The sequence below is a fragment of the Bactrocera tryoni genome, chromosome 2 (assembly GCF_016617805.1).
Source record: "Bactrocera tryoni isolate S06 chromosome 2, CSIRO_BtryS06_freeze2, whole genome shotgun sequence".
In the NCBI taxonomy this organism is placed as follows: domain Eukaryota; kingdom Metazoa; phylum Arthropoda; class Insecta; order Diptera; family Tephritidae; genus Bactrocera; species Bactrocera tryoni.
In genome coordinates this window covers 79,718,781-79,740,726 of record NC_052500.1, presented here as the reverse complement: position 1 = coordinate 79,740,726, position 21,946 = coordinate 79,718,781, and the positions used below count along the sequence as shown (strand labels likewise).

At 38.5% G+C, this 21,946-nt stretch overlaps 1 protein-coding gene across 1 annotated transcript in view; it reads left to right on the top strand.

Annotated features, from left to right (window-relative positions):
• The window catches only part of LOC120769351 (laminin subunit alpha-1), a 153,985-nt gene that overhangs the window by 32,213 nt on the left and 99,826 nt on the right, over positions 1-21,946 (top strand). The window contains exon 2 of the mRNA XM_040096314.1: positions 18,116-18,450. Coding sequence (XP_039952248.1) covers positions 18,116-18,450 — 335 coding nt within the window. The remainder of the gene's footprint in view (positions 1-18,115; positions 18,451-21,946) is intronic.

Below are 21,946 nucleotides of genomic sequence, written 5' to 3'. Positions count from 1 at the left end.
TAATGGTTCAATTGTTGTTGTTATGGACAAAATTTGTGCTTTTTCTAATTATTTGGAATCATATGTTATTAGAACGAACTCATATCGTGTTGCTATAGCTCTTAACTTTGTTAAATACTCAAGAAATATCCAAAGGACCAGGCTTTTAGAGTTGCGACTTAATTGAAGCCTAGTGAAAAGGTGTCAGATAATGACTTAATATCGTATAAACGAAATGCCGTTCAAATTAGGTTGAGAAGTGAGTAAGATATCTTCGGTGGTAATTTCAATCCTCGTTAGATAACTTCGAGCTCTTACTAATCTGATTTCACTACGAGTTTACTTCATTAGATGGGCCAAAATCAAATAATATAACGAAAAACCTGACTTAAGCAATCCCCTGGCTCTCAAATTAGCCGGTTTCTTATTGAAAACCGACCATTAGTGTTGATGGAGGGTGCATTGAAGATGGTATACATTTTAAATTTACAACGACGGAGACCGTGTAATTTATACATATTTATACATATGTATATTTAAATGGTCAGCATGACGGGCTGAGTCGATTCTTAGTGAACCATGTCCGTTTATAGACCTCTTGTTTTTGAGATATTGGCCTGAAATTTTGCACACGTTATTTTCTCGGCAAGGAGCTGCTTAATTGTAGGAACCGCCTATATCGGATCATTGAAAGATATAGCTGCCATACAAACTGATCGATCAAAATTAAGTTTTTCTATGGAAAACTTTTTTATTTGAAAAGATATCTGCGCAAAATTTAGTATAGATCATTGCCTAAAGCAATGCTATAATTTTCTTAAAAAATGTTCTGATCGGACGACTATAGCATATAGCTGTCATACAAACCGAAACATCAAAATCAAGTTCTTGTATGGAAAACTTTTTTATGTGTCGAGTTAACTTCACGAAATTTGGCACAGATTATGGTTTGAAATAACGGTATAATTTCCAAAAAAACAGTTCAGATCGGACCACTGCAACATGTAGCTGACATACAAATCTACCGACAAAAATCAATATGAAGGACTTTGTATACTCTTTTAGGCCATAAGAAGAACACCTGTGAAGGGTATTTTAGCTTCAGTGTAACTGTTTTTCTTTTTGTATTTCCTTTTACTCACTAAATCCGTACTAAGACCGTACTCAGATTGCAGCAACTTAACTCTTTCTGTTTTAACTTCGAAAACCAAACAAATTACAAATATGTAAATACCATTACATGGATCGCCTCTCTAAAGTAATGCAAGTAAAAATATGTATTTTCCATAAACGCGTATTTTTCATGACAATATTTATTCATAACTTCAAATTATGCGTAAGCGTTAATGTGGCATACCACACATCACAGTTGCAGCTGAGCGCCGCAATGAAAAACATTGCATCTAACAAATATTACCTCTACAGCACACAAGCTGACACGCAAACATACATATCTACACATTTTTATTTAACTCAAATATTTTTTCGAAACTTTTATTTTATTTACTTTGTTGTTATTGTTTTCGTTTTTACATTTTCACTGCGTTTATGTGTTTGTGGCTGCTCAAGAAGCTGTCCAAATATTTGTTAGCCATTAAAATTTAGAAAATGCATTCAGGCATGTTGCACATACATACATACATACAAAGGTATGCATGTGAAAAATGTAAAAAAGTGGGTTTCTATGAAAACAAGCTTTTCGAAGGCAGCAATAAAAGCTTTTGCGGTGCAAGTGATACGGCAATAAGTGGCTGCACGCGCTGGCCGGCATTTTTCAAGTTTGAAAAATATTGGTTTAATGTTTGGAGATGAATTTTGTCGCGACCACCAATTTGGATGACATTCAACTGATTATCGGTGATGTTTGAGAGCCAGTGGAGATGAGTTAGAGGTGGTAGTTGGAGAGAAAGTTTAATACAAATATGTTTTGTGAAGCATCAGCACCGAATGAGCTGGAAAAATTTTACAAATATTTATTATCACCTTTAAAAAGACTCCTTTAGAGCCAAACATGCCAACGCTTAATTCAATTTGCAAAATTTTCCTCAGATGGGATGGCCTTGAGTGCCTTCAGCAAATGACTTTTTATGGCTTGAATGGAATTATGCTCAATGCCGATTGTTCAGTTTCGAAATCAGAAAAAAAGTTGCTGAGGGCCAAATGTGCTGACTACCGAGAGTCTGCGTTTCTAAATGAACGCATGTCTGAGCCTTCGAAAATCCTCACTCGCTTTAAATTTATACTGGAACCAAACTCTGGCGGCGTGGGATCTGTTGGCGGATAGAACCCTTTGGAGGAGGGGGCTGTGAGCGGATAGACTAATATGTGTGTCAGGCCAAAGCGGAATCAGCTGGCAAGGAAGGGTAGCGCCGCTATCAGTAGAATGGGAACGGATTGGTGTCCTCGTGTGTTCTACTACTGGATAGTTGAGCTTCGTGGGAACTTGGCCTGCGCAGGGCTATCATCGGTTCATATGCTGTCGCTTGATCCTTTTGGATCAAAATCCATCATAAGAGATTCAATGCATTCTTTGCTCACAGTAAGGCTAGCCTCTGCCTAGTTATGGGAGCTTTAACAGACTATTGGTTTATCGGCTTTCATAGCGTAAAGTTCCACAACAGTAGGGTCTACATAACCGGAGCGGACCCAGATTTTTTCCGCCAAGGACTGTCGAATCTGCAGATTTCTACCGATATAAAAACAACAACATGTAAAGTAGAGAATCTTACTGGACGCCTGCCGAAAAAGACGAGTTGAAGTCATCTCAACACTTCCTTATTGATTATCCCGCGTTTGTGAGATCATGGCCTAAACTCTTGATATCACACTTTTAGATGTCCTGCCGAATGTCTAGTCACCAATATTAATGCGTTCAATGAACGTAGGACCTCAGCAACTATATCCATGATAGCTTTTGATACCTCTACTCGACGTCGTTATTGGAAAAGATTTTGGCCAAACATTGACAAAAATGTGGTGAGTCGTTCCATAAGGGATGTTTAGATCATCTGCTATCTCTGTGAGGCCAATACCATGTTTTGCAAGTTTTGTTACTTCAATCTGTTCGACATTATCGTCATTAACAGAGGTGGGTGGACGACTTGCTTCAGGCAAGTTTTCGATAGACCAGTCCGAGTCAAATTTGATCAGATCTGACCTGATCAGACGTCACTAAAATTAAATAAAAATTTCTATCAGCGCTTATGTGTACTCGTATCAGTTGGACCTACAAAGAACCACGAAATTCAAAACTTGTTCAAACTCGAAATAAAAACAAAGCTTTTTCATAGTTCTCCGCTCGTCTCAAGTCATAAGTGGTTTCTCATCACCGCTGTGCATTAATTAAATATGTTGCAAGTATAAGTACTTAAGCAAATTATTACATACATACTTGAAAATCGAACTTAATCAGAGTTTTCAAGGAAACAACTCCTTGATTTTAACTGAACTCATCTTGCCACACTTCAGCATGTCAGACAACCGCACGTACGAGTATGGGAATTAAAATAAATATTTTACTTAAACACTTTGTTTACTTCGGCAGCCAACATTATTGTCGTTGTTGTTGTTGTTTTGCCCGGTCATACACTTGTAATGTCTGCACTTTGCCGCAGGTGGAGGCCAATGACCACGACTACGCAGCCTCTTGTGACTGCTGCAGCCAGCGCAGGTGCTGTTTTTGTTGTTGTTGCAGTGTGACACAAACAAATAAACAAATGCACACATCAACACTTGAAAAATTAATGTTCCCTTACGTCTGCAACTTCAAAATTACGCACACACACGTATCCAAGCAAAGCTGCAAGGAGACTCTCTCCGCCACGGTTGCATTGCCCAAAAGGGCACGAGATTGCAGCACTGTGTTTGTTATTATTGCTGCAGACAGACGACGTCTTCTTCCCTTTGTTTATTGTTTTAGTTAATGTTGTTGTTTATTTGTTCAGCAGCAGGTATTCTCTGCACTTCGCTCGTTGCGCAAGAACGCTGATTGAAGTGCAGCAGGGAGGAGGCGATGGAAAGGGGGTAGACATGCGCCCAGCAGGAGTAAGAAACCACAAAGCTTTTGTTGTAGTATGCACACATGTAAGCCCGCACATTATTTATTAACATCATAGGCAAATGACAAATATTTATTTAGTACCAAATGCCGGCAAGCTGAGGCATCGAGTGGTCATCGATTTGCGTTTGAGTGGTCATTGGGTTCAATGAGGAAATTTTAATTTCTTTTATTGAAATATTTCTGTGTCTGTTTTTGTTGTGAGCACTGAATGCATGAATTATTGAAAGCTTGGATTATAGTTTGAAAAAAGTTAAGATAAATGGTTGCTTATTAGTCCAACTGGAGGCTCTTCTAGCAAACTGATATTCCGATAAAAACTTACAATTTTCTTTGAAAATTTTTAGTTGGTTTCAGCTGGGATATGCTTTTGCAGCTCATCTTTGGAAACTGAATTCCAAACTAACAACAAACGTTTCTTCTTTTTTCTTCTTCAAAAGACTAGACGATTCTAATTGTACTCAGCACACATTTCCATATTCACGTACAGACACTTTATAATAAGAATAACAGTCGACTTCCGTTTAAACTTTTTTCATCAGAAATCAAATACGACGAGCTGCAGATCGGCAGGCCTAATATAATACATTAAACCCATTGAATCACCGACTGAAATGTCGTCTTCTCTTATCTAATAATGTTCCAAATTATTATTTTGAAAAAACCTTCTTCAAACTTTCCATAACATTTCACAAATGGTTAGTTCTTCAGCTGTCCATGCCTAGCAACCGAAACTTCCTAGAGTGCTCTTGTTCACACCACCCTTTGCCTCGCTAGTTGCTTTTAATGGTAATGTATCTACACAATAGTAACTTCTATGTCCTCAGACTACAAAAAAGGAATATGAAGAAGCTATTTTTATACTGTTTATACTGTTTGTTCATCTGTCCGGCTGTATATACGGGACTCCGCTGACTGACTTACCGTCCTTTAGCGGTAACTGCGCTTTCAAAAGGAAAGTTCTATTGCTGCCTTTCGGGGAGAACGATTTCCTCACTCCAGCCAGTGACCCAAACGGAACACAGTCCGATTTCGAGGTCGGTTTCGACCTACTTCCATCCACCTCCCTTCCTTGTTAAGGGAATACATGGACCACCATCCCAGGTTCAAACAAATCCAAAAGCATCCTTTCTGAAATCCTAGTTAAAGTAGAATCTGAGATCAGGATCCATTGAGAGCTTTCACAGTACGTGAAGTCAGCACATAAGAATCAGTAATGAAATCCTAGTCCGAGTCGAATCCGGGGTCAAGAGCCGTTAGCAGTTTTCACTGGACGTGATGTTCGCAGATCATATTGGGGTTACAAAGTATGCACCTCGCGGAGGAGACCTACCTTACGTCCTCAAAAGAAATTTCGGACAAAAAAAAGAATAGTTACGATGGATCGCCAAGGCAGAGGTCTCTTTCGACAAATAATATCGCAATAATGGTCTCAAAAAGTTTGTTATAATCGCACTTGGTGGCGACTGTGTGAAATAACCAAATTGAATTAAAAGAGGTCAATCAGAAATTTTGTCCATAAGGATTAGAGAGTTACCCCTTACTTCCTACATATAAAATTAAAAAGCGCATATTTCCCTTCATATTATTTTCCGTTCTCACAACAGTCGGGTCTACGTAACCGGAACGGACCCGGATTTCCGGCCAAAGACTGTTAAATCGGCAGATTTCTGCCCCTACAACAACAACAACATTCAACTTATTTCAATACACAACAACACTACTTTCATACATGCATGCACACAATTAGACCCAGTCTAGACCGGCCACATAAGTCACTTTCATCTTAATGATTCTCATATCTAGATGAAAGTACCGAAGTAAGTGAAATTCTTTGACTTTATTTGCATATCTAAAGACAAGTGAGCAAGCGTGATCATAACAAACTTTTTGCTAATGAAAAGTAACCTCAGCTCCTCCCCTCTCCACCCGAGGCCCAATGCAATCATTTGAACTCCCTCAACAAAGTGCATTTTTCTTGTGCTGCGCTTTTCCTTTCCTCATCAACGACTTTTGCGCCGTGCATATTTAATTAAAACACCACCAACAGCAACAACAACAACAATTAGGCGTTTTATGCAGTGGCAGAAACACTGGGGATTAAGCATGAAATATCGCGCTCCTGCAATGCACTCACGCAACGGCACTTAGGCAATCAGCCAAACCGCCAAACCGCACTCAGCCGCTAACTTCTCCACAAACACACATACACCAACACAATCACACATACACACAAATGAGAATGTGTTACTCGCAGTTAATCGTTTTTATTTTGCCTTTTGTTTTTCGCTCATTCTTCGTTGGCAAAATTTTATGATTTCCAACGCAGACATTTTTTGCGGGGGATCGCGACATTTGCGACACGCGTCGGTGGCGATGGCGGCCGACTGGCCAAATATTTGTCTGTCCATATGAATTTTGCCACGGCACATTCACACATGCAACGTGGCGAATGCGGCGAAATCAAAACAGGAAAAAGCAAACAGACAAGATTGTGGCAAAAATAGCGGTGTTAATAATAGTTGCCGATGTGTGTGTGTATGTGTGCATTGGCTGGCATATTGCACACACGTGAGTCATGCTGACATTTGGTCGCGCACGCACACACATACGCTTTGCTCATTTTCGCTGCATAATTTTGTTTTTTGATGAACATTTGACAATTGAGAAGCTGACAGATTGTGACAAATTAATGTTGCACATGGAATTTTGGTTTTGTGAGGTTAGGAATTCACTATTCATAACTATTCATTTTGTGGTACTTCGACTTGAGGTTAGGAGCGTAGGTAAAGCTTGCTCTTATTACAAATCGAAACCATAAAATTGCTGCTTATTGATAGTATCTAATCCCAGGCGCTAAATTCCGGATCCTAAACTGAATTTCTATTAAGGGGAACGAAGTAACAGTCGGCAGTTTCTCTAAATTTGAACCAGTCAAAGGTTTACTTGGTTATGTTGTTGTTGTTTAGCTGGTATTTAGTCCTCCCGATGGTAAGGATTAGCTACATACATAAGTTGTCGCCGACGTCCTATAATGGAAGGCCAAAGAAACATGCTGTTTTGACGGGTTCGGACCACATGGAGAGGGGTGTCAGATGAATGGGGTTTGTGGGTCATGCAAGAGATGGCCAGCGTCATGCGGAGACTCATTGTACGCAGGACATATATTGCATATGTCAGGGTCTATTCTGGATAGATAAGAGTTTAACCTGTTATAGTATCCAGAACTAAGCTGCGCAAGGGTCACTCTCGTTTATCGCGGCAAATCGAGCTCTTCGTCTGCAATGGATGGTGGTTTGACTCCGAGTTCGCCGTTCATCGGAAGGTAGTCGATGAAGGTGTTGATGGCTCCACTGTGAATGGCGGCCAGTGCTTGTCGGAAGTTTGTTGCGTCCGAAGTCTCGTTTGCATATTGTCTGATGTCGTCGACGTAATTTAGGAATGATCTCTTGAGGTTCCTAGGAGGCGGTTCCGCTCCAAGCAGGTGACTGCAGGGATGATTTCTAGGAAAAATTCCCAGCAGCAACTGCCTGCAGAGGAGTTCATTATTCTTCATAGGAAACCTCAAGAGGCATCCCGTCGTAGTCTGGAAGCACGTATTCTGATAGGCCTGAAGCTTCCTCACCTGCGTTCCACTGCATCCACGCGACCATATTGGAGTGGCGTAGTTAAGGACCATGCGTCATACTATACTGACTTGTTTTCGATCTTTCCGATTAATTTTCCCCTTGATTTTCATTTGCATATTCCGCTATAGGTATTTCTCAGTTGTATTCACCGTTGCAGATCCGTTCCCCCTTAAAGATTCAACTGAGATCTTCGCTGTTATCTTACGGCGTTTACCCTTCGTTTAAACTTTCTAAGTTTATGCTGATATTCGCATTAGGTTATCTAAGAGTAAACCTTTGAACAATCGAAAGTAATATCATCCAATCTGAGACTCAGTTTAACTATACTCAGCGCAAGCTTCAAACGGAGGTAATGAGGTTTCCTAGTACTTTATATGTTGAGTTTAGTCTTAGTTATTAAGATACTATCCGAAACGGTTTAGAATCAAAAATATACCAAACCAAATGAAAGATAATTATATGGAGGAAAGTATTGAAGATCTATACTCTACTAAGAAGACTCAGCATCCAGTTTATATACAACGTCTATCCAAAGGGAAGACTTGACAGCTCGTGCCGGCTTTCTTACGGATTTATGTCAAATTTTGACAGTGTGATCAGTAAGGAAGGATGGACTCATGTTTAGAAGTTCACGCAAGTGAGGAAAGTTCTGTGTGCGTCATTAACTTGGGAGTGTCCACAAACGATTCTTTTATGGCTCAAGCAGCTCACGACTTCCGATCTTAGACCAAGTATCCTCTGAGTTGCTAAAAAACGTCCGTTTGTAGGCGAGCTAAAGTGAAAAGGCGAAACATTCCTTCCGAAGGTTGTGATGTTGGGTTTGGGGCCCGCCACGCCAAAAACACCCAATTGAAAAGTGGAAAACATCCTTCGCTGTTGTAAACTCGATCTTAATCGGGTAAACGGTGTCTACGCCAATAAAGAAGAAGAAGAAGACCAGTAAGGTTTGCCATTATAATTAAGTGACGTCACGCTTCACTTCGATAAAACGCTTGAAATACTAGAGATTGATCGAAAAGTGGTTTATAGAACACTCATCTTCTCAGAAGAGGCCCATGTCTGGTTCAATAGTTTCGCCAAGAAACAATATAACGAAGAGGTGGAAATGTTTTTTTTCGACACAGTCTGATTGCTCTTCTGCACAATCTTACGACCTAAACTATTCTAAAACTAAATAATGAAGTGTTAGAAATTTTAAGGTTGGGTTGAACTAATATTCTCCCAGCATTTTTTATACTCTCGCAACAATGTTGCTAAGGAGAGTATTATAGTTTTGTTCACATAACGGTTGTTTGTAAGTCCTAAAACTAAAAGAGTCAGATATAGGGTTATATATACCAAAGTGATCAGGGTGACGAGTAGAGTCGAAATCCGGATGTCTGTCCGTGTCCGTCCGTTGTCCGTCCGTCCGTCCGTCCGTGCAAGCTGTAACTTGAGTAAAAATTGAGATATCATGATGAAACTTGGTACACGTATTTCTTGGCTCCATAAGAAGGTTAAGTTCGAAGATGGGCAAAATCGGCCAACTGCCACGCCCACAAAATGGCGGAAACCGAAAACTTATAAAGTGTCATAACTAAGCCATAAATAAAGATATTAAAGTGAAATTTGGTAGAAAGGATCGCATTAGGGAGGGGCATATTTGGACGCAGTTTTTTTGGAAAAGTGGGCGTGGCCCCGCCCCCTACTAAGTTTTTTGTACATATCTCAGAAACGACTATAGCTATGTCAACCAAACTCTACAGAGTCGTTTTCTTCAGGCATTTCTATATACAGTTCAAAAATGGAAGAAATCGGATAATAACCACGCCCACCTCCCATACAAAGGTTATGTTGAAAATCACTAAAAGTCCGTTAACCGACTAACAAAAAACGTCAGAAACACTAAATTTTACGGAAAAAATGGCAGAAGAAAGCTGCACCCAAGCTTTTTTTAAAAATTGAAAATGGGCGTGGCGTCGCCCACTTATGGACCAAAAACCATATCTCAGGAACTACTAGACCGATTTCAATGAAATTCGGTACATAATATTTTCTTAACACCCTGATGACACGTACGAAATGGTGAAATCGGTTCACAACCACGCCTTCTTCCAATATAACGCTATTTTGAATTCCATCTCATGCCTTCTCTGTATAATATATGTATACATTAGGAACTAATGATGATAGCGGAATAAAACTTTACAAAAATACGGTATTTGAAAAATATATAAATGATGTATAATGAAATCTCGATTATCACTTTATCATGCGAGAATATAAAATGTTCGGTGACACCCGAACTTAGCCCTTCCTTACTTGTTTTTTTTTTGGTTTTTGAGATTTGAAACTAACAGCGGAAGTTTTCGAAGTTTCTCAAATTCAAATAATTATTACTGATGATTTTCCAATTTTCCGAATATTACAAAAGAAAATAGTTATCTTCATTAACTTCGCAATGCTAATGTGCAGCGATTATCGGTAATTGGTGAAATCTGCGAGAAAAGTGTGAAATTGCAAAAATCGCTACAAAAGCAATAAAATTTAAATATCCATTATTTATTTGCAAGTCGTAACACATATGTACGCTCAGCTGTCGGCATAAAATGACAAATGGAAAAACTCACATATGCTTCAACACACACACACACACATACGTTTGCAGTATGCAAAAATAAAGCAATAAAAGCAACATTTAATGCCAAACAGCAGCCGTTGAGTGACATGTTTTCACTACAGAAGTCGGTTTATGCATAAAAAATATACAAATGTAAAAAATTGCGCTGCCATGTCGCTCACACTTCGCATCAGCCTACCTCAGTTGCCCTCCTCCACCTTGCGTTCGGCGCGAAATCGCGGTAAAATTGCGCGGCATACAAAAGCGGCGGCTAAAGTGATTCAATACAGGGCATTTGACATAAAATCAGTGCACTATATGTATTTATATCGGTAGAATGGTTAGAGGTGAAGAGTGTGGAAATATTCTAGGAATAAATTTTTTAATCAACTTTACTTATGATTTCAATTTGAATAATTTATTTATACCTGTATATATGAGTAGCACCTGTGGCAATAACCAAGGCTTTTCTGCCCTTTCCATTATGGGTGTTTGTTTTACGCAACCTGATGAATGGGAGGGATGATTCGCCTTCTCACTTTAGCTCGCCTTCAAACGGATGTTTTTCGGCTACCCAGAGGATACCTGGTCTAAGATCGGATGTCGTGAGCTGCTTGAGCCATATAAAAAGGAATCGTTTCTGTCCACTCCCAAGTGAATGGCCCTTAGAGTATTTTTCCAGTTGGGTGAACTTCTACACATGGTTCCAGACTTCATACTTGTATATAACTGACCGGTGCATTGCGGAAAGCCTACTATATGACATAGCAAAGCCGTGTATATCAAGGGTCCCAAGCAGGAACATTCTGAAATCCTATACTACTTTGATTGCAGCCTTGAAAACATAGACCACTGTATCGGGGAAACTTCGCCGGGCGATTCTATCTCTGCGAACATATCTGGAACCGATATATAACCTTAACGTAGTCGCTTTTCAAACAGCTTTTCAACGCATAGATCGAAGATTAATTGAAAGGTGAGAGCGGCGACTTGTTTAGCTGCCAGGGCTTAGTGAAATTCCTGCATTGAGTCGATACTAGCACAACTCCCATATACTACCTATGTATAAAGATTTTCGTTTTTCTAAGGAATATGTGGGTCAGTGAATGAGTAATATAGAGTACATGTATATATAAAATTGCTTGAATTCCTATCCGGTTGACATTTTACACCTTAAGCTATTTCCCTGCCTTCGATTCCTGCAAGTTGCAAGAGTATAAACTGTTCGGTAGCACCCCAACTTAGCCCTTCCTTCCTTGTTATTTATAAAGCCTTTTAATTCAATAATTTCCCACGCTCTCCCAGCAATTTTTTCCACATGTTTTTACTTATTAATAATGAATATGCATAAATATAGCTGTAAGTAATGTATATTTAGGCTCCACAGTCATAAGCAACATTGAAAAAAATTAAATTTTTTTCATTTATGGCAGGGTAATGCATTGGTAAGCGCCAAAATATCGAAAATTAGAAAAAAAGGAAAAAACCTTAAGGAAAAAATAATTAAAAAATAAAGAAGAGAACAAAATATTCGATAAAAATAAAAAATTTAACACAACAACCAGCAAACTACAACATTATCGCATTATCAGCAGAAATTATGCATTTGTTATATGACTCCGGTGACATTGCAAACAGAAATTGACTAAAAGAGAACAAAAATGTAACTTAGGTATTTGAACTCACATAAACTCGGGGTTAAAGCTAATATTAAATAAATACAGTTATATAATAATAAGCGCGTATAATTTTGATTACTTCACAAAGGTTTTACATGAAAACTTAAATACAAAAAATTGTTTTCTAATTGTTAAATTTTGATGATTTAAAAACATTTTTTTTAGTTTTTCATACATACCAGTTTGACTGTAGAAATGTGCATTTTTCGTGACCCAGTTCAATTTATGTGAGTTTGCTTAGGTTGTAGGGCCGATCCTCACACCTAAGTTGACGCAGAATTCCACTAGCTTCTACACCCACTGTTAGACATAGATCACCAGACGCATATAAATCGATGAATATCAATCCAGCAATTTCGCCGATTAGCCGAAAGTCTATCTATCGGAAGGTGCCTATTGGACAGTGTCCAATTAGAATGCCTACCATGGCGGCTAAGAGTAAGTAGTTAAGGACCTCCTGGGCTCCACTTTGGGCCAGAATGATCTCGCCGCTGCACAAGTTTTAGTTTTTGCTAAACTCACGTTGGTTCATAGATCTAACGCTATAGCGGAGTACCGACTCGTTACCAATCTGATGTCATTGGCTTAGGTTACCATCTCTTTCAAGCTCATCGCCGATTTTAGCTATTAACTCTTATAACGCTACATACTAAAAAATGGTTCCTTGGAGTCATTAAGGTACATCACATACATACAATCACTAATTATATGGAGCCGGATTATCAAAACTTCTGATATTAGTTATATGAGAGCTAGGACAATTTTTCACCAAATTGTAACTATTTTAGGCCCAAAGGAAGGGAATAAAACACGTTCTGTAATTTTCATTTAGATAACTCAAGTTTTGGCCGATATGTGCAATATAAAGACACCTGGAAGTTCGAAAGTCTTTATGTAAGGTATATTGGGGCTCAAAGAAGTATTGATCCGATTCAATCCATTTTCGATACACTAAGATATTATTGTCAGGAAAAGACTCTCTCTGAATTTCGACTGTATATCTCGCACATGGACCGATATTTTCGGCCGAAAGTCAATTGTAGATACCAGGTACATTGGTGCTTGAATAGTTTTGGTTGAATGTGGTCAATTTTTAGTCATAAGGTAGCATACTTATCGTTATATTACTTTGATCTTGATTTGTGTACTGGAAAGTGAAAGAATCTAGTGGAATTTAAAATTGTGCTATATTGTAGCCGATTTCGCCTATTTACACGCTGGGACATAGGAATGTGAGAAGGTTGCGACGTACTAATTTTAGTCGAAAAAAGTGGGTGGTACCACGCTCATCTTTCAATTTTCACATCTTCTCATATCATCTCGGAGGTAAAATTTAATGTTTCTGGCGTATTTAGTTATTGTTCTATATATTAATTTAGGGCTTAGGTATGGCACTTTATAGGTTTTCGGATAATGGCGATTTGTGGGCGTGGCAGTGGTTTTTTACTAAGGAACGCGCATATCAAGTTTCATCTCAATTGCAGCTTGCACGGACGGAGGACAGACATACACCTTTTCTCGTCATCCGGATCATTTATATGTATATACAAAACCCTATATCTAGCTTAATTAGTTTTAGGTGATACTTGCAACTTTTAGGTGTACAAAACGATTATACCCTCTAGCAGTGTGTTGCAACAGTATAAATATTCACAGTGAAAATTTCAAACAATTACTTAGTGCTTATATAAATTTGAGGGGAGCGGGAATCTAATACTATTACAATATTATATTAAAAATTAATCCACTAAAATAGCAAAAAGGCATAACAATGTATAAACAACGCGTTTTAGTTTGCAATCTAGATCCACAGTCAAATTTTATCACCAGCTTTGTACCTAGAAAGAAGTATGCTTAGTCCTTTCTTCAAAAATTCTCTTCGTCTTACCAAAAATATATTATAAATTCGACAATCTCCAAATAACACTCAATATGCAATTCAATACGAAATGCATAACGCCTGACAGCCGCTGATAAGCCGAAGCCGATGATATAATACTCGAAACGCCCTCACCCACCGCCTGTACTCACCGCTCACCGCTTGCAAGCGCTTGCTCGTAAATATTCGGCAATTACGTGCGCATAAATGTGACAGCCGAGGCATTTCATGAATTCGTAATGCATTTCAAAACGCCACAAATGGCTTTTTAAATTAAAATACGCTGAAGCGATATCGGCAATTTTGCGATAAACTGGCGCCCGCCGTCGCCAAGCGACTGTTATTACTCACCCAACCTCGTCAGAGCTACTTGAAGGTGGCAGCTTGTCATTAGTGGTGCGTTTTTACTGAAATAAAAATTTTATGACTTGTTTCGTTTACAGTTATAATATGCATTTGACTTGTCAAACATGAAATTTTATGAAAATATAATACATTTTTGTTAACGTTCGCTCGTTACAAGCACGCGAGGCGGCAACTTTTTTTGCTGCACTTAATGTAAATGAGCTGAGAAATCATGTGTGTCTGCACGCATGCGCAATTTGTCGTTTCAAAAGGCATTTGTAGTAGAGTAATTAATTTACACATGCTATAATTCGCTTGCAAATATTACTCTGCTTTAATTTTTGTGCAAAAAGTAAAATAATTTTTTATATTTTTTTCAATTTAAAATGTAAGCAAAAAATGAAAAACTGTTCTGGTTTTTCATTTTTTTATAGGCTCAACAGGGTGTTTTATGTTTACCACGAAGTGTATAATACTAGAAGAAAGCGTTGGAGACAGCATTATGATTAGAATAATGAGCTAAGTCAATTAAGCCATGTTCAACGATCCCTGTGTATATATAAAAATTGTACCTCAGTTTTATGGTGCTAATACTGAGATATCGTTCCGAAATTTACACACGTCTTTTTCTCTTTCAGGTGCTTCTTATTTGTTGGAATCGCCGATATCGGGCAACTATATCATTTAGCTGTCATACAAACTGACAGCTCAAACTAAGGTCTTTGTAGGGAAAAGTTTTTTATTTGATGAAATATCTTTACGAAATTTTGGCACAAATTATCTTTTAAGAAGCGCTATAAGCTCCGTAGAAATCCTTAAGATCAGATCACTATAGCATATAGCTGCCATACAAACTGACCGATCAAACTCAAGCTCTTGTATGGAAAACTTTTTTATTTGAGAAGGTATCTTCACAAACTTTTACACACATTTAATATCCAATACCACCAAATTAGGTATAGATTACTACTTTAGGTAAGGCTATAAGCTCCGTAGAAATTGTTGAGATCAGATGACTATAGCATATAGCTGCCATACAAACTGATCGCTCAAAATCAACAAAAAGACACTTTTATACCATTTTTTGCTCAAAAAAATGCACCTGGGAAAGGTATTCGGTACAGCCAAAGTTAACAATATTTTTTTTTTGTTTTTTTTTTTAACAAAGTGGAACCAGTCTATTGGAAGCCATTTTTCATATGTATTGAATCATTTTTGCCGTCTTTGTTTTCAAATTTATCAATACTGAGCAAAGATGTTGCAATTTTATGACTAAATTTAACTGAAAAAATTATTAAAAAATCATAAAATTATTGAAAAACACTTGCAACACGTTCATCATAAATAAATCTTAATACCAGCAGGCATCTCGGTTGTTCTAAGCATCTAGTTTTGAAACCAGCTGCTGCTAAGCGAACACCAAACTCTGCCAGTAGCAAGCTGAGCAGACTGCCTTGCCCGCGGATTTTTATAAAAACGACTCGCTGCAGATATCTTTTTTCTTCTTTTATTCGTAATTTATTTATTTATTATTTTTCCTTTTTATGTTTTTTTCTTTGAACCACACATGCCTGAAATTTTCTAGCAAGTTTTCCGAGAATTCATTACAAGTGTTCTATTTCCACATAATTAAAATTATTACCATGCAACACGGTCCGTCGAGACATATGCCGGGCGCAGCACATGCGTTTCGGTCACACTTGTCTCTAGACAGACAAAATTTGGCAGCTTCACCGGCCAACAAGAGCGACATGTTGCCGAAAAAGCATGCAACAGTGAACCTCACCTGCGCCACCAACAAACAACTAAAGTTGCTTATCCGCTTAGTCGCCACTTAAATATGAGAAATTAAGTTGTATTTCGTGGCAAGTAATACCCTCATATACCTCTGCTATAAAGTTGTGTGTTTGTGTGTCTGTCCACCATAAATGCGTTATTAATTGCTTTCTTGTATTGCATTCATCTGACAGATTTATTCGTTCGTTGTGACAGCTCAAGTTCTGAGCAATTTTTTGCCACATTAAGAAAAAATTTTGTTTGCGTTAAATTTGTTTATGAATTCGGGGTCAATCATTTGCGGTATTTATGACTTACCGGTTATTTATCTAAATCACTTCGTTTACATTTTGATTTTTATTTATTTCAATTTTTATTTAATTTTTGCTGCAAAAAATTTTGGTGGCATGGCGATTTAGAAAAACTGCCGTGATTTAGTGCCGAAAAGACAAAATTTGCCAATAAATTATGAAAGTTGTCTAACAGTAATCCGCATTCCGTAACCAAAAATAAATAAATAGGCTCTTTAATTGATTTAGTGATTGTTCAGTAATCGGTATTTAAGTGGATTTAAAAGTTTTAGATTTATTTCGGTGAAATATGTAGACTATGGACTATAAAAAAGAATGCAGTGTTGACCTTTATGACACAAGGCGGGTCCAGTGGTAGGAATCCAAAATCTTATAGTAGATCTTTGCCGACCGAAATGGTTATCCAAGCTGCTGTAACTGTCATAGAAGGCAGATATACTTCAAAAAAGTCCATAACGACCCAAAAAAGATTCCTACTAGTACTAAAGTAATTACTTAGACGTTGGACTATAATGGAAGCTGCATAATATTAAGATCTTTGCTGTAAGTAGACTGTTTTTTAGGAAAATTTGGACTCAACTGACTCAAATCCGAAACGCTAGAGGAAGTGAAATATAAAGATTTAATTTTTTCTCCTCAAGCACAAATAGTCGATCTCGGGTCATCCCGGATAAAAGATAATCCATCCAAATCAGCATATCCTTTTTTTCATATGATATGTTTGTCTAAGATGTCTTCCAAAACGACTTGGCATCATACAATGCCTGAGATAATGCTTTCGAGTATCATTAAGACAATATTGGTTATTTTTGGAAGGTGGATTCATAAGGATGTTGGAGGAAAACTTGACATCAAATATATAACATTCCTCATTAATCATGTTGTCGTTTTCTTCTGGTCTCGAATAACTACAATGTCTATACTTTTCCACCATTTTGGCGGTTCACTTATTTACATTCAAAATGAACTACTTTTTACATCATAAATGTTCTACTCAATATCGCGGGATCCTCTTTCTTAACATTGCACATTGTATAAGGCTTAAGCCCGTTTCAAACAAAATGGTTGGACCTTTTCAGTGCGGCGTTACCACCATTGATTTTCACATTACGTCAAATCCTAGAGAAGACCGTCGGCAAACAGATCAACATACATCATCCTTTGTCGATTTCAAAGCCATTTTCGACAGCATTGACAGGAGCTGCCTATTTGACGTCGTGTCTAAATTTGGTCCCCCTCCAAACTCATACGACTAAGCAGAATGTAGTTGAACACAACCACCATTTTCAATAAAATTGGGACCTCGCTGAATCGTTCGACACCAGAGGTTTAAGACAGGGTGACTTTCTCTCTCGTGCATCTTCTACAATCTAATGTTGAACAAAGCGCGGTATACTCTAAAAGTACAATGTTACTGGAGTTCGCAGATGACATTGACATCTTAGTCAAAAGCTTGCAAATCAAGATCGCTGAATAACTCTTGTCAACAAATGGGACCTTGAGGAGCAGATTACTCATGTAATTCGCATAGAAGATTCCTACGTTTTTTTGTGTTCTCGGTTCAGACGATTGGAGTAGAATTATTTTACACTAAAGATCCACCAATAATATTTTCTGAAACACCTTTAGTCTAGGGACTTCTTTATTGACCACTTACTATTCTTGAGTAACCAATGTTTGGGTGACTAAACTTAAAACCATTACACTTTTAAGACCCTCTTTACTTTTTTATTGAAATTGAATATATTCGCCAACTCTTTAATATTTTTAATTTCAAAAATACATAATCAACTTTCCCACAACTAAAATTCATATAATTTCAATATTCGTTTCTCTCTCACACTCTTCCTCTCTCTTACAGTATTGCGCATGCTCAACAGTCAATCGGACTCACAAGCCGACGGCGGTCTCTACCCGCCACTCTTCAATGTTGCACCACGCGCACATATCACCGTCAATGCCACCTGTGGACAGAGTGGGCGCGAAGAGTATTGCAAATTAGTCGACGCGTATCCGCACAAGAAATGGGCCACACAATGTGGCATTTGCAATGTGCAATCGTCCGATGTGGCCAAGCAGCGACCGATCGAGGCTGTCATCTCCAATACGAATTTCGACGAGCGTTGGTGGCAATCGCCGACGCTACAGTATGGCAGGCACTTTGAATACGTCACGATAACATTGGATTTGCGGCAGGTAAGTGGAATGAAGAGGAGTGATCCAAAGTTACTTTTTTTTGTTATTTCTTTGGTTGCGCTACTTTTTCTGCGGCGGCTTTTCAACAAGCCCGCAATGTTGCCATAATATTTTGACATTTAAATCAATGTTTGGCCGGCGGATAGTGATCGATTAGCGCGCCTGTGGCGTTTGTGTGGGTTGGCTTAATCGCCGATCGTTTGAATATCAACTGAATGGCGGTGATCACTCGAGATCGAGACGCGCTTTAGTAATTTCTTTTTGCTTCGGTAATTATATCTCGCTCTGCAGATCCTGTTTTCCACGGCGCGCTCTCGTTTTACGCCTGTTCCTTTTCAACTTCAGCTTACATCGTTCGCCTTTGCAACTTTCACGCTGCTATTGGCAATTGATTGATGATGTCAATTAAGCGGTCACGACGGCATCAAGTAGGAATGCGCCACAGTTTAGTACGCAGATAAAGAGATCTCTATTTGTTTGTGCGTGTGTAGTAACATTGATCTTGTCGCTCCTAAACAGGCGTTTACTTAATTCGATTAGTTCGCGTTAGCGTCGCAGATAAAGCCGTCAGAAATGACGGAAGCGAGTTGCAGTTCATCATCACACCAGTGATTAATGGCTGCAAAATGAGTTGAGTTGCTGCAGAATGTTTGTAGAACAACTGTCTGGCCGCCAAATGAGTTTACAAACCGAGCAGAAGTTATTGTTGTCTGCGCTGTAATTGAAAAGTTTTTGAAAAAACAGTCTCAGTCTTAATAAACCTGAAAAATGTCTATAAAATACCAGACACTCAGGATTGTATACAAAAACTACATAAATCAAAAATGCAGTTCTCAAGTACTTCAGCAGAAATGTTCTTTGTTTGTGCGAAAAATTCGCCATAAATATTGCGTCAAGTCCAAACAAAGTCATTTTTTCACCACTACAAGGCAGCGAAAGGGAATTTATGGCCAAGGCACATGCATTAATTATGTCGAGACACTTGCACTTGCTGTTTATACTTAAGTACTACTTGCGGCATGATTCAATTAAAACTAATTGACAAGCGAGCGCGGATCAGGCAGCTCTTTAAACATAGCTCCGTTGAAGATTTACTAAAAAATTATTTGTTTTTGTACTATGTTTTTTCGCAAATAATGATATTTATGACCAATAATTTAAATACTTCAATTAAATTAGTGAAGTGTGCTCAACACATCCTCTTTAATGTAATGCTGTAGCTCACTTTTTTGGAAAGCACATCTGCCATTCTTCAAAAGTGGAGCAGTGGTTGAAAGATAAACAACAGCTTTTGAAATATTAATTTTTGAAATGCAGTTTTTGCTTGGAGTCCACGGAGCTCAGCGCTTGCCCAACAATGTATGTTCCATTTCGAGCCTTAACATATGTATATTTTTTAAATTTTTATAACTGCTGAGTTGATTTAGGCATGTGTGCCTAGCACCTCATTTTATGAACCCAAAAAGTAACTCGATGCCATTGGCAATGAGGTTAGGCATTTCTTAACCAGCCTTGAACGCACGGTTGGTGAGCTCAAAGCTAGTAACGCCGCCCTGCTATCAGAGTGAATAGTCATTGCTCTGAAGGAAGCTGCACTCTGTAGCAGTAACCTACCGCCACTTTAGTGACAGCAACCTCGATTTAAAAAACGTTGTAATAGTCAGGAAGTCTGATATTAAATTTATCGCTACTTCAATGGCAGCAACCCCGGGTTGAATAGTCAAGAAGTCTGATAGTTGAAGTTGATACAAAGTACCTGACAATATACTCCTCCACCAACCTTCGCCTCAAGCTTTGAACCATCCAAATCTCCAAATTCTCTGTTCTGATAGAAACTTTCACGGTCATAAACCCTCCGGCTATATCGATGCGCACTATATGCGTGATGGCATTAAGAGCCAGAGTTGGTGTGGATCTTCTTGAACTATACATGCTTATTAGCGTCGCCCATTGCATGGTCTCGAGGTTCCTCGAAAGTGGTTCCCACACAAGGACCCCATAGAACAGAATAAGTTTGACGATAGTGTCGTAGACCCAGAAGACTACTTTTGGAGAGATGCCCTATCTGCTGCCAATGGCTCCTCTGCAACAGTAACAAGCAATTGATGCCATCATTGATCTGTTCTCAATATTAGGTTCTAGAACAAGCCCTAAATAATGTACCGTATCTACAGCTCGCAGGCGAATACTTGTCAGTGGTGCATCCGGGATATTTGTAGTCTTAGTAGGTATGCAATTCTTATACCTCATGGAGCTTGCGATAAGGTAGTCAAGGTTCATAGAATATTTATAAGTTATCCCATTTATTAAAAAAATAAAATTTCTTCCGGGTTCTTCCATCAGAAACCTCTCATTGGGTCAGCATAATCCAGTTCTAAGCATTAAGCACTCTAGACATATTCAGGAATTTCATATAGATAACTTTTAGCTATAGTGAGTAAAAATCCTGAAGTAAATTGGAGAAATGCTGCGTGGTACAGACCTTGGCCACATAAAAATTCGGGTCCGTAGACTCGACTGTCGTGGGAACGGAACTAACTATAGTCAGCTAGTTTAGAGAAATGCTGTGTCGTTCACACCTCATAAAACTCCAGTTCCATTCCGGTGACATAGACTGTCGTGGAAACGGAACTAACTATAGTCAGCCGTTTTACGTGGTCCTGAATCACTTGCTACGACAGCCCAAAACATTCCAACATTTCTGACTACATTTTGAAAAGCTTTTCACATCTGTCACAAATATTCCCACATATATCAGGCTGTCACGTTGACTCTTACACCTTAATCACTTTATTTTCCAATCGGTAGCCCCCAAAGAGAGCAAAATCGTACATTTTCGCAACCAAAAATGAAATAAATTTATAAATGACATATAAAAGAAGTCAGAAAATGTTAGCAAAGTCGCACACCACTGCACTCCAACGGTGATTGATCGATCTAGTGCTTACTCGTGTACGAACGCTGCCGCCAAATTTGTAGCGTGGCACTGGGTGCCAATTAAGATTCCATTTTGAGCGAAACATTTATACAATTTTGTCACCATGTCGGCGCGTATTTGTTTTGCATCAAACTCACAGTTGCCAACTACATAAAAAATTTCAATTTGACTTCCAATTCAAATTCAAATACACGAAGCAGAACGACGCGACGCCGTGCAACTCTGACTTCAATTTCAATTTGAATGCGATGCAAAATCCAAATCCCCATCTAATCCAAATTGAATCGGCATGAAAATGAAATTGTAACTGTGGCAGGTACAAACTTATACATACAAACATTGCAGTAAATATAATTTTCGAAAAAAAATACAAACAGTAAGCCATGTATCTTTATATGCTCAGGCTCAGACCCCGCGGTTAACGTGTCGCCGTTGACTTTGGTGGCAATTGTGGAGCAGCGGTCGGTCCTACTGGCTCATTGACTTCTGGCGCGGCGCAATGTAGTTGTCAAGTTGTGTTTTGGTTTACCATTTTTGACACTTGTATAAACATGAGGA